At 41.3% G+C, this 12,790-nt stretch overlaps 1 protein-coding gene across 1 annotated transcript in view; it reads right to left on the reverse strand.

Annotated features, from left to right (window-relative positions):
* The window catches only part of SORCS3 (sortilin related VPS10 domain containing receptor 3), a 419,522-nt gene that overhangs the window by 15,448 nt on the left and 391,284 nt on the right, over positions 1-12,790 (reverse strand). Inside the window, exons 22-25 of the mRNA XM_081863378.1 lie at positions 11,379-11,491; positions 8,976-9,107; positions 3,981-4,080; positions 1,521-1,626 (exon numbers count right to left, since the gene is read on the reverse strand). Coding sequence (XP_081719504.1) covers positions 1,521-1,626; positions 3,981-4,080; positions 8,976-9,107; positions 11,379-11,491 — 451 coding nt within the window. The remainder of the gene's footprint in view (positions 1-1,520; positions 1,627-3,980; positions 4,081-8,975; positions 9,108-11,378; positions 11,492-12,790) is intronic.

Raw genomic sequence — 12,790 nt, forward strand, 5'->3', positions numbered from 1 at the left:
GCTTCCTGAGATGACAACCCTAGAGTTGGTATGCAATTCTTCCAGCAAGGAAAAATTGTACATTTTTAGATAACTCAGTCCCACAATGACCCAGTGACAGATCTCTATGTAAAAAGCAGTCAGCTGTATTGACCCTTGTATCATTTCAGAAGGACGGCCAGTGGAATGGATGCAGACATAACTAATGTCACTGATGGGACTGTAGGTGGATACATATTCCTACACTCACTGCACTGGAACCAGCAATCTGGTTAGAAATACATCAGGCTTTGAATGCTGGATGACAACTTGACATGAATGGAAGCTCTTGAGAGTTAGAAGGGTTAAACAGCGATGGAGAAAGCAGTAAGTGATTATTACCATCAACCAACAAAAGTTTTCTGTATTCACCAAGTATAACTTCAAAAAAAGAAAGACAAATGTTTATGTCCCATCTGTTACTGTAGAGACAGTGTTCAGGTGGCTTACAACATTCTGAAATTGCTAAATAAATTAAATAATGAGCAGCACAATAAAAATAAGTACCATAAAGCAGGGACAGAGACATAGCATATAAGAGCCGCTTAAAATGCAAGGGTTAAGAAACAAGACATCACTTACCATGCGTTTTAAGCCCCCTACCATGCACTGAAGAGACTGTGGGGTCCATACTATTGGCCCCACCCCTCATGTTGTTTGGGTCAACTAGCTCTGCCTCTGCCGCCCGTGCATTGAGGATGATGAACTTGCACAGAAGTGACTCTGACATGCTTCGAAGTCTCTGCCTGTAGGTTTCCCTGTGTTCCTGGAGCTTGTGCAAGAATCTAGGACACAGGGAAACCTATGCATACCCTCATGTCTAGGTACACAAGTTTACCTACTGGTGCCCCTTCTCAACTCGTGGCATCCAATGGAACTAGTTAGCTTGTGTGACATCCAAAGGGGTGGGAAGAGACTGTCATGGCTCGCTGGCCCCCTCAATACGTGGAGCCCCTTTAATGTAATCACTTGCAGTGTCATATACAGGGAAGGTGTCATTCCAGGTGAAATGGTGGCCCCTTGTTCCTTGCTTCTTAACCCCACCCCCCACATACTGAAATGTGTCTTGTTCTCCAAAGGGGAGTTTTGCAAAGGTGCCTGCCCACCTTGGAGCTAGAGTGCATTCTCATTATCACCATTCTGATTTGGACAATGTATTTCCTATCCTGCTGCACAGCACATGTGACAGGAAGAAGAACTGAGTGAAAGTAGTTACATTTAGAAAAGAAGTTAGGCAAGAATGTGCCCCATCCTATTTCCCCAGTTTGAGAGGGTTGAGGATGCTGAGTGAAACTCATCCATTCTGAGCACACATGGCTCTGTGGACAGGTATACCCACAACACATATCTTGATTCCTCGCATCTATACCTTGTAGGAATCTTCTGTCCTCCTTTTCCCCTTTCCCCTCAAGCCATAAGCCTTAAAACGTCTTTGAAATCCAGGTTCTGAAAGTTCATCTTCAGACGGATTTTCTGTAAATCACAGAGGAACAGCAACATACCTTTTAAACTTGTAGATTAAAAAAACAGCCAAGCCCACGAAGACCACCGACAGCAGCATCAACATGGCTGAACTGCTGTGCCCGGCACCAGAGTCGACGAGAGGTGCTGGGAAATGAAAGAGCAACATGTTATGCGGAGAAATCTTTAACTGCAGGGGTGGGGGGGCGTAAGAGGAGGCAAGCCATTCTCTTTCCTTTACTGCCTCCTCTTGTTTACTAGTACAGGCATGTGGCACATGCTGTGTGAGAAAAGACAACTCACATGGACAAGCAAAAAAATGACCCCCCCTTTTAACACAAAGCTATAATTTCTAGACAGCACCATAATAAAAAGGAAGCTGCAGGCTGTGTGCAGACAAGCAGAGGGGAGAAGCCCTGCTCCACCTCACTGCTTCGGTCTGCTTTAGCCTCAGCCTTTTTCGTGGGTTTTGTTTAACAGTGAACCAATAAAAGCAAGCGGGAGGAGGCAGGGTTCAGTCTCTTGTGAAGCTTGTGGCTTTGAATTTAGATTGGGGAAGGTGGATGCAAACACTAGTAATAAATTCATTCATAATTCACCCACTGAATTATCACAGAATCACCATGGTACATAGACTCAACAGCTTAATTTGCACATAACACTAAGCCGAAGTATGGCATAGCATGAATAAGCAAACATGCAGGTTCCCAGAGCAATTATTTGGTTTTTTAATGCTTGTAAAGGCAAAGGACCCCTGGGCGGTTAAATCCAGTCAAAGGCGACTATGGGGTTGTGGCACTCATCTCGCTTTCAGGCTGAGGGAGCCGGTGTTTGTCCACAGACAGCTTTCGGGGTCATGTGGCCAGCATGACTAAACTGCTTCTGGAGCAATGGAACACTGAGACAGTGCACAGAAACATTGTTTACCTTCGCTGGGACAGAGCAACGGGAACTCACCCCATCACTGGGATTCGAACTGCTGACCTTCTGATCGACAAGCTCAAGAGACACAGTGGTTTAGACCACAGTACCACCCGTGTCCTATTTTATGCTTGTATATCCCACCTTTCATCTAAGGAACTCAAGGTGATGGGCATGGCCCTCCCACTCTCTGTATTATCCTCACAACAATCCATTGGGATAGGTTAGGCTAAGATATGGTGACTGGCCCAAAGATGATTGCGGTTATGAGCTCTGTTCTACCAAATCCCAGTCAAACACCTAACCATTACACCACACTAGCATACAATTGCTGTGCTCCTCCTCCAGTCCAGCTGATCCATTGCCACCCAAGACTAAGCCAATATTTGGCTTAGCATTACGTGTGAACCCAGAGTCATGGGTGGTCTAACAGAGCAGTGAACCAGGAACAAACCTTGATTACAATTCATAGTTTGCCTGGAGCAATACAAACCATGAGCCCGGATTCAAACACAATGTGAAGCCAAACCATGGTTTAGCCCTGAATAGCACAGCAGCAGTACTAGGGGAGGAGTGCAGCAGTTGCAATCTTTGCTCTGGAAACCTACACATTTGCTCATTCACACTAAACCATGGTTTGGTTTAATGTGATGTGTGGAGTGAGAACAGGAGTGGCCAGCACGCACTGCTAATTCCCCACAATGTTCAAAATATCACATGTGACTGGCACATTTAAATTAATCTCAGTGCCAAAATTCACGCTAACCCAAATGGTTATGTGATTCTGGAATTTTTTGCTCAGGTCAGAATAATAAAAAAAGAGATTCTACAGATCAGTCTCCAGAGCAGTTTTTTCAGTCATAATCTGAAATGCACTCACCTGAGAGTAAGTCCCATTGAACTCAGTAGGACTTGCTACTGAATAGTCAGGCATACGATTACTCTGATAATGTTGTACTCCCAATGAAACTCTGATTGATTGTTGTGCGAATGAGTGACCGCACCATCAGACCAAACAGCTTTCTTTTTGATGAGCATCTTTGTTATTTGGATCGATTATATTGATTGTTTCTTGCAAATCTTTTATGTAATTGTCGTTCACCAAAAAAAAACAGAGCAAAAAAAATCCTTGGGGTTTGTTTTTGCTTGTTCTTAGGGGGCAGCGAGCAGTTACATTTTTCAAGTGGCTTTCTACTGTGGCTGGTGCTTAAGGGTCATTGTGGTCAGGTGAAATGAAAGTAGCATCTCCAGGGAGCAATACAACAATGTACACCTGTGCACCTTACCATCAGCAAACATATACCAATATTGCAAACTTGGAAGGGAACTCACAGAGAACTGATAAGATATCTGACCGGAATTATGAAGGAAATTGCCCTCCGCTTGGTTTGGCTTCCCTTGAACCAAGACATATTGAAGACTTCTCCAGCTAGAATTCTGGAAGTGATCTTCAAGTGTGGTGTCAAGGTCCATAGTCAGAAGGCAAACAATTACAATGTGATCTTTCTTTGGCTTTCTTCCTAGTAGACCTAAGGCTAACTGCAAAGTGTTGCATTCTGTAGGGTTCCTTGCCAGCTTACCTAATGTTAGTTGAGTGACATACACAATGACTTCCACACCAGGCTTCAGCTCAAATTGGACCAGATTCTGATTCAAAGCATTGAAGAGGATTTCAACAGCCTGAGGAAACAACGAATTATCCATTAACAACAGCACTTCAGAAACTATAGGAAGAATCCCCACAGACACTTCCAATATACCAATGGAAAAGTCATTCTCTTGTTGTCAGACCTTGCATAGCAAAAAGAGCACAGTCCACACAGAAGATTTGAATAAATATCTTTTTTAAAGGGGAGAAACCCCTAAATGAGAGGGGAAATCCTCAGCCAGCCCACAGATGACAGAGCACATTCTGTGGTGATGGAACTGACTGTCATGGAGCAAAAAACTAGGACGAGAATAGCTGGAAACCTTACCTGAGCCATTCCACGCTGCAACATGTTGCTACAAATCCAATTTGTTTTTAAATTACTCCTACCATGCAATTCCCACCCCCATACAGAAATGTTTTCATAACCCTAAGTTACTCATATTGGGCACAGCCAGGTATTAAAGTGGCATCTTGAAGGGCGAGAGGCAGACAATTTTCTGCTGGTTTAGTTTTGAATGAAAGTAAGTGTTATCAATCATATGAAGTATAACACAAAACTTTCAGCATCCTTCAATGAGGGCCTTTTTTCCAGCCAGAACTAGCAGGAGCTCAGTTCCGGCACCTCTCAGGTGGGTGCCATTGCCAGGATGAGAGAACAAGAGAGGCGTTCATGGTGAGTTCCGGCATCTCTTTTTCTAGAAAAATAGCACTGCTATTTGTTCCCTTTTTTGCAAGGGTTCTCTGCCTGCTTTCCAACTGAAGTCCCTTACACCTCATTCCACAGTGTTTAGGCCGGTTCCTCAACCCTCTCTGGGCAGAATTTTTGGGAGTGTCTAAGGGACTGTAGAGGAAAGAAAGGTGTGGGGAATTTGGAATTTCCCTTTTGTGAGCTTCCTTCCCCTTGTGGCTGTTAGGATCCAAACCAATGTTGTTACCCTTTAACACTTATGACATACATCCAATTTCCCTGCAGAAACTTCTTTCCACATTCATATTGCCATTGCTGACTTGCAGGAAAAAACCTGTCTTGTAACCTTTCAAGGCAAGATCTACATTTATAAGGGAAAGAAATAGCCTTTCAAAATTCAAAGCTTAGCATCTGAAGAGTCTACATTCTAAATATTTAGTTAAAAGTGCGACTCAGCCATGTAGATTCCTTATTAAACCTCGCAATCTTGATAGTCTCAAGGCAAGTAACTAACTCCATCTGGGTGTATTAAAACATATTGAACATCTGCAAGTTCTCAAATGACTTGGTGTGATAAAAGGGATCCTGAGCAGTGTGCAGAAGTTATATAAGAACTGGTGCAGTGTAGAGGTTAAAGGCAGAAATCTCATCTGTGCAGTGTGCTGTAAACACACTGAGAGAAATAACAATAACAGGGTTGGTGTAATGAATTCAGAACTTTTGTATGTGAATTAGGGCTGAACGAAATGTTCCCACCCACTTCCAATTCCCTACCAGCTTTTCACACAAAAACTAAGTCGTCATTTTGGAGGCAATTTTGTCCTCCTGAAGCCCTGTGCACTATTCGCTCCATGCAACGCTTGGTAAGAATGATGGTACATCACAGTATTGTCCCCAGGTCTCAGGCAAGGGAGGGGCAAATGAGAGTTTTGCTGTTGTTTCATCCAGTTTGCATGGGGGCGGGGGGAATCATTTAAAAAGAAAAGGCAAAATGGCAGCAGCAGCTTCTGCTTCTACTGCAAGGGACATTGGACACATCCAAGGCCTTAAAAATAAATCACCCACCTACACTGAAATGGTGCCCATTTTGTCCCCCTATTTTGCACATTAAGTTTTCACCTGGAAAATTTCAGCATTACGGTGAACAATGAAAAGCATTCTGGAAGTGCTAAGGATTATTCCTGGTTATTGAGCTGACATCCACAGGCTATTTGGCAGACCATCAACAAGAGTAACTGGATTTTGCTGGAAAGTCTTTTTATACTTCCTGCTCCACACAAGGCCTCCAGAAGTGATACCACTGATTTAATCACTAGTTAATTTCTGCATGGAAGCTTAAGCAAGCTTGTGCTATTGTTCATGACTCTAATCTCACCTTAATATCACAGCTGCTATTCATCACTGTAATTACCTATTTATTTAAGTAAATGGCTATTGAAACTTTCAGGTATAGTTTGTATGCAATATTCTAGCTGGGTTTATGGCTGAATACACTCTCAATAGGGAGGTGTAACCAATCCTGCGTGTCTGAAAAATGTAATTGCATGATACATGTGTTTTCAAACATGGGTGTGGATCATTCATTATGTGGCATTAGGTGTCCCACTCAAGTCACTTCTAGGCTTTCAATATATGGATGAAAAAACAGCTCATCAAGAACTCAACATGCTCAGTAGGCACAGAGTTCTGGAGTAGAGGGGATGGGTTGGAGTGGTAGGAACCCAGAACACTCTCTGCTGCAACAATTTGTTGCAGGGTCCCACGGGTAGAATCATGGTTTGTTTATTTATTTATTTAAAATATTTATATGCCACCCCATGATTACGTTCACAGAGTGATTAAGACAAAGATATAAACAGATTAAAATACATAAATTAATAAAACAAAAAGCAACTCAACTGAAATGGTTTTAAACGAATTAAAAGTTCTGTGGCAACAATAATAATAAAAGGCCTTCCTGGCACCTGGCACCAAAATGACTTCAATGAAAGTACCAGGTGAGTCTCTCTGGGGAAAGTGTTGCATAGCAAGGGGGCTGTCATTGAAAAGGCCTCCCTTGCCAGAAGCCACCCACTATACCTCACCTGGCTGGATACCTGGAAAAGGATATTTTAAGTTCCAGGTAAGTGCATATAGAGATGGGCAGACAGGAGACAGATACCCTGACTGAAAGCTATGAAGGACTTTCAAGGTCAAAACGGACACTTTGAACTTAGCCCAGAAATAGTGTGGCAAAGTCGCTGGCATGATATGCTTGTACCATCTAGAAGCCTGAAATTTGGATGGGTGAACTGCTGTTAGAGTGACCAAATGCAAAGCAGAATACAGCTGCTATACTTTTAGGTGCTTTGTAGAAGGGCACATTTTGTCAGATCGAAACTTATTGTACAGAGATTAGGAAAGCTGCATCTGCTGAAATTCTATATTCTAAACACCTATTAAAAATACAATGTCCTCCACTGAATCTGGTTACTCTAATTATAGTAATTGCCTGGTACTGACAGATAATATTGATGGAGTGAGCATGCCAGAAATCTGTAGGAACAGTGAAAATCAATGGGATGCAGTTCTCCTTGGATATCAAATGTATCGAAAGGACGAAGGAGCTGCTTATTTCAAATAAGGCGTAAAGCCCAATATATTTATATATATGGGTGACACCAAAATGCTAAAAGAATTCAGCAAGGCAGCTTAAGTAACAGGTGTTTACAGCTACCTTCATGCTTATTGAGTAGATGTTAAAGGCAATATTGCAAGGTCCTAATGCTTCTCTTTGAAGCTCTAAATGGTTTCAAGCTCAAATACCCCTAAGTGGCTTGCCAGATGGGCAGAGCTGCAGAACGTTGCTGCAGTTCACTGGGACGGAGGGGAGATGAGCAAGGCAAGGGAGATGCCTGCATAGTGCAGGTTCGCCATGGGGAGTGATGTATTGGCTCTGGCATTGCACCCTCACAGCACCAACATCCCAGCTGCCTTGCCTAGGTAACTGGCTAAAACCATATTCCAGAATGCGACAGGTGGGTGGGTTTCTGTGCTGGTCCTAATAGGTTGGAGATATATTATGAAGCACATGCCACCTGGTCAAGTACACTTCTGTACCCTGACCAGTAGAAGAGGTCCCATATTTTACTTTCCTTGGAAAGGGAGCAGGAGGCAAATTCATCCCAGGACAGGCTGGAAGAACATACTTCTATTACTGTATTTTATTCTGGCACGACTAGTTTAGTCATGCCCATTGTTCAATGCTCCATAAGGATTAAAATGTTTCTAATGAAGAAATAATAAATAAAATGCATATATCTAATAAAGAGCTGTGCCTTAGGAAAGTTAGTCACGCAGCTGCCAAGGAGAGAGGTAAGTTTTCGTTTCCTTGTAAGTGTGGTTGCGATTGGATGCAGTAGGTAGGCCTTGTTCAATTGCTTGGAAACAGTGGCTACGACCCTATCGAATCCAGCATATAGGCAAGTAGAAAACTGCCATGTCCATCCACCTCTTATAAATTTCAATATCATTTTTTTAAAAAAAAAAAAAAAGTTCAAAGGTAGCTGAACAATATTAATAGGAGGTCAAATCCAGTCAGACAACTCTGAAGCTTCAAATAATATATGCCTACAAGTTCAACAAAGTACTCCATGAGAGGAATTCAACATAGCCCTGTGATGCTTTGAAGAAGGGTGGGATATGAATTGAATAAATAAGAAGATGATAAATAACAGCACTAAGAAGGCTGTTCCATCGGCGCGAGCGTTTCAACTGATAGAACTATCTCCACTCTCTTCCTCCACATGTCATTTCTCCCAATCCCCTGAGCCAATCTGGAGAGACACAGGGGGCACGCAAGGGAAGGAGAGAGGTTGAAAAGCCCCATTGCACTTGCAGAAGACCTCACACTTGCTTTTGCTAGCAGAACTCATTAGTCGAATCTGATACGAGCATGACTGGTTCGATCGCACTAGGCATGGAGCCTTGTGGGTGTCGCAACTAGGAGGTAAAATGGACAGCAAGATGTAGGAAAGGGGATTTTGGTGCTGCTGAAACCGGGGACCCCAAGGTCCACCACTGAATCTGGTCCCATATTTCATCCTCTATTTAAATCTCTAAAACAGTCAATTCCTAGGATTGCGCAGAGATCAATATTTACAACAACTTGAGGAAATCAGCATTAGTGTGGTAATTTGCCACAAACCACAACCTTAATAGCTGGAATGCATGAGAAACGAGAAGCACTCTCCTTACCAGCTCCAGGTCACCTTCACTGCCTTTCCTTCTCTCAGAGGTGTTTTGATGGGGCAGGATGAAAAGCTCTGCAGAGGTGGGCAAACCGTGGAACACAGCCACCAAAACTTGCTCTTCAGGGATGCCAGTCACCTAAAGAAGAGGACCAGAAGGAGGATTAGTAGTAATCATAAGGGTACTCTTTGTTCAACTTCTTGTATGGGTTCTAATATGAAAAGAGAAGATGAGAAAGCATTGGGTTCTTCTATACATGAGATACCAATGGTTTTGCAAGACCAAACCATACTTCTCAACAACCCCATAAAAATAAAAGTTGTGGTCATATCTTGCTACTGAGAAGATAGGTCAGAATATACTGGTAGATCTTGGATGATATGAAGTACATCAGCAAGATGTTCTGACTCCCTAAATTATACTGCCAAAATGTAAAAGTGGTGTGGAGGGAGAGAGACAGTTGCTCCATTCAAGTATACCACTCAAAATACATTTCTAACCTCTGATTTGCAACAGCAATCATGCATGATAACATTCAAGAATCCAAAAAAAATCAGCTGCATTATTATAGCATACAGGTATATACATTTTGGAATGCCAGCTTTTCGCTGTTTGATCCTAAATAGGCTGCACAGTATGTTGTCCTAAAGGTAACATCAATGTAACATCAATACTAATACTGTCGTATACAATTTATTGTATATTTCGATTGCATAAATAGTAAGGCAGCCCTGTTCAGGGATGTTTTTAATATGTAATGCTGTATTGTTTTTAATACTGATTGGGAGCCGCCCAGAGTGGCTGGGGAAACTCAGCCAGATGGGCGGGGTATAAATAATAAATTATTATTATTATTATTATTATTATTATTATTATTATTATTATTATTATTATTATCAAGCCACATTATTTCCCCCCAGCTATAGATAGATGCTAATAAAACTTAAAATGCAAAAAGCAGGTGTGACTGGGCTAGAACAGACCAAAAGTTTTCTTGGAAGCTGGCATGTTCGAACAATGTACTGCTTGCAACAGTACACGCTTGCAGTGTACATCTTGTTTGCAAGATGCTGAAAATGAAGCTTGCTTGCTTGCTTGCTTGCATACTTATTTATTTATTTATTATCTCTGAGCAACAGGAATGCATTTGATCAAAGGGAGCAGAATCATCATTAAATCACACTGAGAAAGTTTTTTCAGCAGTGGGGATAACAAGTAGGCAAAAAAACCTGCAAATTTTCACACTTTGTTTACCGAGTGTGAAAACTCAGTATGCAGAGCAGATTTTAAAAGGCAACATGAACATAAGCCATCTGCAATGAAAAAGAACAAGTAATAATAAAGAGAAATTTGAGACAAAATATCTGAAGGTCTTTCCCAGATCCAGCTTTACAGTCTTCTTATCTTTATATCATTCTTATCTCCCAACGTCTCAAGTTGAGTGCTGATGCTTACATAGCCAAAACAGTAGTGCCCACATACAGGAAGGATGTATCAGCAGGCTCAGGAGACCCCTTAAGTTTACAAAAGTATACAATATATATTAAAAATAAAATGCCCTTCCAAAAGAGAAAAGCAGGTTGTGCATATGTGTGCAACTCTCACACAGTACAACTCAACTATTGTTTCTCAAATGAAAGTAACAGCACATGGTTCTAGAAATAAATAAAAAGATGGAATCCAAAGAATAGTCTCTCTTAAGCTCTCATTGTGTCCCAGGGATCCAAAGAGATGTTGATCTCAAAGAAGTGAAAAATGAACTGCAAAGGTCATGTTACAGATAGGTAGCCGTGTTGGTCTGCCATAGTCAAAACAAAACAAATTCCTTCCAGTAGCACCTTAAAGACCAACTAAGTCAGTTCTTGGTATGAGCTTTCGTGTGCATGCACACTTCGTATCTGAAGAAGTGTGCATGCACACGAAAGCTCATACCAAGAACTGACTTAGTTGGTCTTTAAGGTGCTACTGGAAGGAATTTGTTTTGTTTTGCAAAGGTCATGGACAATCATATACTTACTGGAATCATGAGAAATTCCTATATCCATATAATGACAATAATAATGATCTGCACACCTCCACACACCCCAGTTGCTGGGTGGATGAATGCGATTAAATACTGCAAAACATTTGTTATGATAGGAAGAGGGTGGTTTTTTTGTAAGTCCCTTGTTCAGGGAACAAACTGAATTCAGTTGCATTTCCTTGAAGGGTTTTGCTGGTGTTCTGGAAAGTGTTGAAAAATATTTACAAAGTCCTATTACGGTGCTTGGCTTTAGATAAAAATGCAATGGCTGCTAATGCTGCTAATTGTGAACAATAGCCTCCCTTTTCTGAATTACCCTGCAATAGATTACTTGGAATGTAAGAAAATCACCCTTATTATTAATTGGTCTGCTTGTGAGTACTTACTTGCACCAAGGCTCTCTTGATGACTCTGCCAATATCCTCTCTCCATTCAGGTATGTCCGGATTGTGATAATCCAAATTGGGAGAGAATGATAATAACTGAGACTGGAAATATTCTGCAGAGAGAGAGAATCACAGTCAAACTCCATTGTAATCCTGCCAGCCAGCCAGCTGTTTAAGCTGAGGTGGTTAAAGTGCATCAGTTTCTATGTTAGACAAGAAAGATCTATTTTACAGCTTAAGGCTGGTAGAGCAGAAACACATGTTCTCAGAAATGCAAAATCCACCAGACATTCGGAATACCAACTTTCTGCTCCTTAAATCTATAGGAAGAATCCTTATTCTTGGTCCTGCTCCCAAACTAATTTTTAAAAATTACTTTTCAGATGCTGAAAATATTCATTTTCTGGACCTCAGACTCACTGTGTGAAACAGCAACTCTAAAATGTGAAGTTTCATACACCTACCTACCTAACAAAAATGTATGTCTGGAAGTAAAGCTCACCTTTGATTTTCCCAAATGATTGAATACTTAAGTATAGCTGAGTGGAGCAGAAAGGTTCCCTCTAGGGTAAGAATGGCTTAAATTTGAACCCATAACTTTTAGGAACATAAGAAAAATCTAAACACTTGGTTATACTACTGTGGTGGTGACGAATATTATACATAAGCTTGGTCCCAAACCCAGGGGAACAATACTTAAACAATAACTTCCCATTTAAAAGTTGAAACAATACTATAAAAACTCTTCATTTTGCACTGAAATGTCCAAAGTGAAGAGAGATGAAAAAGATTGGGGAAGGGGAGAATAGTACAGTACCATATAAATTATATATACTAATATACTAGTAAGAGAGTAAAATAAAGGAAGGGAGACAAAATACTAGATTGTTTTTTTAATCAACCACTTTTTATCCCATCCCAGGGCACTTTGTAGGAGAAATGGGCTTGTTCTTATATTATACTTGGCATGCATTGTGCTCCACTGAACAAATCCTTACTGCAAATCTTCTGTTTTCCAAAAGCAGGAATTATCTGTTTGTTAGCCCCATGTGCAGCCATGAGTAGTTATGCATAACAAATCAGATACCAATTGAGCTAATGACAGGCGAATCAGGATACTGCAATTCATGAGGCACTAGGAAATTATTTCCTAATTAACTGACTGCAGGAGAGCAAGGGAAATTTCAATGGCAGCCAAGTTTATAGATTCACAGAGCTGGACCTCTTCTCTGACCCATCACAGAATGCCTTCTTGGCATTAGTAGAGTGAGTAAGAAGGAGTCTGAGAGTCTTGCCATCCATATTTCCCAGTGGTCCTGCTCTGTCTCCTCAGCCTCTGTCCCCATCACTCTTTCATTCTCCTACTTGAATTATTTGTTCCTTGCCTGCCTCAACTATCTTAATGTAGTTGA

This window comes from Podarcis erhardii (assembly GCF_964252035.2).
Source record: "Podarcis erhardii genome assembly, chromosome: 5".
NCBI classification, from domain to species: domain Eukaryota; kingdom Metazoa; phylum Chordata; class Lepidosauria; order Squamata; family Lacertidae; genus Podarcis; species Podarcis erhardii.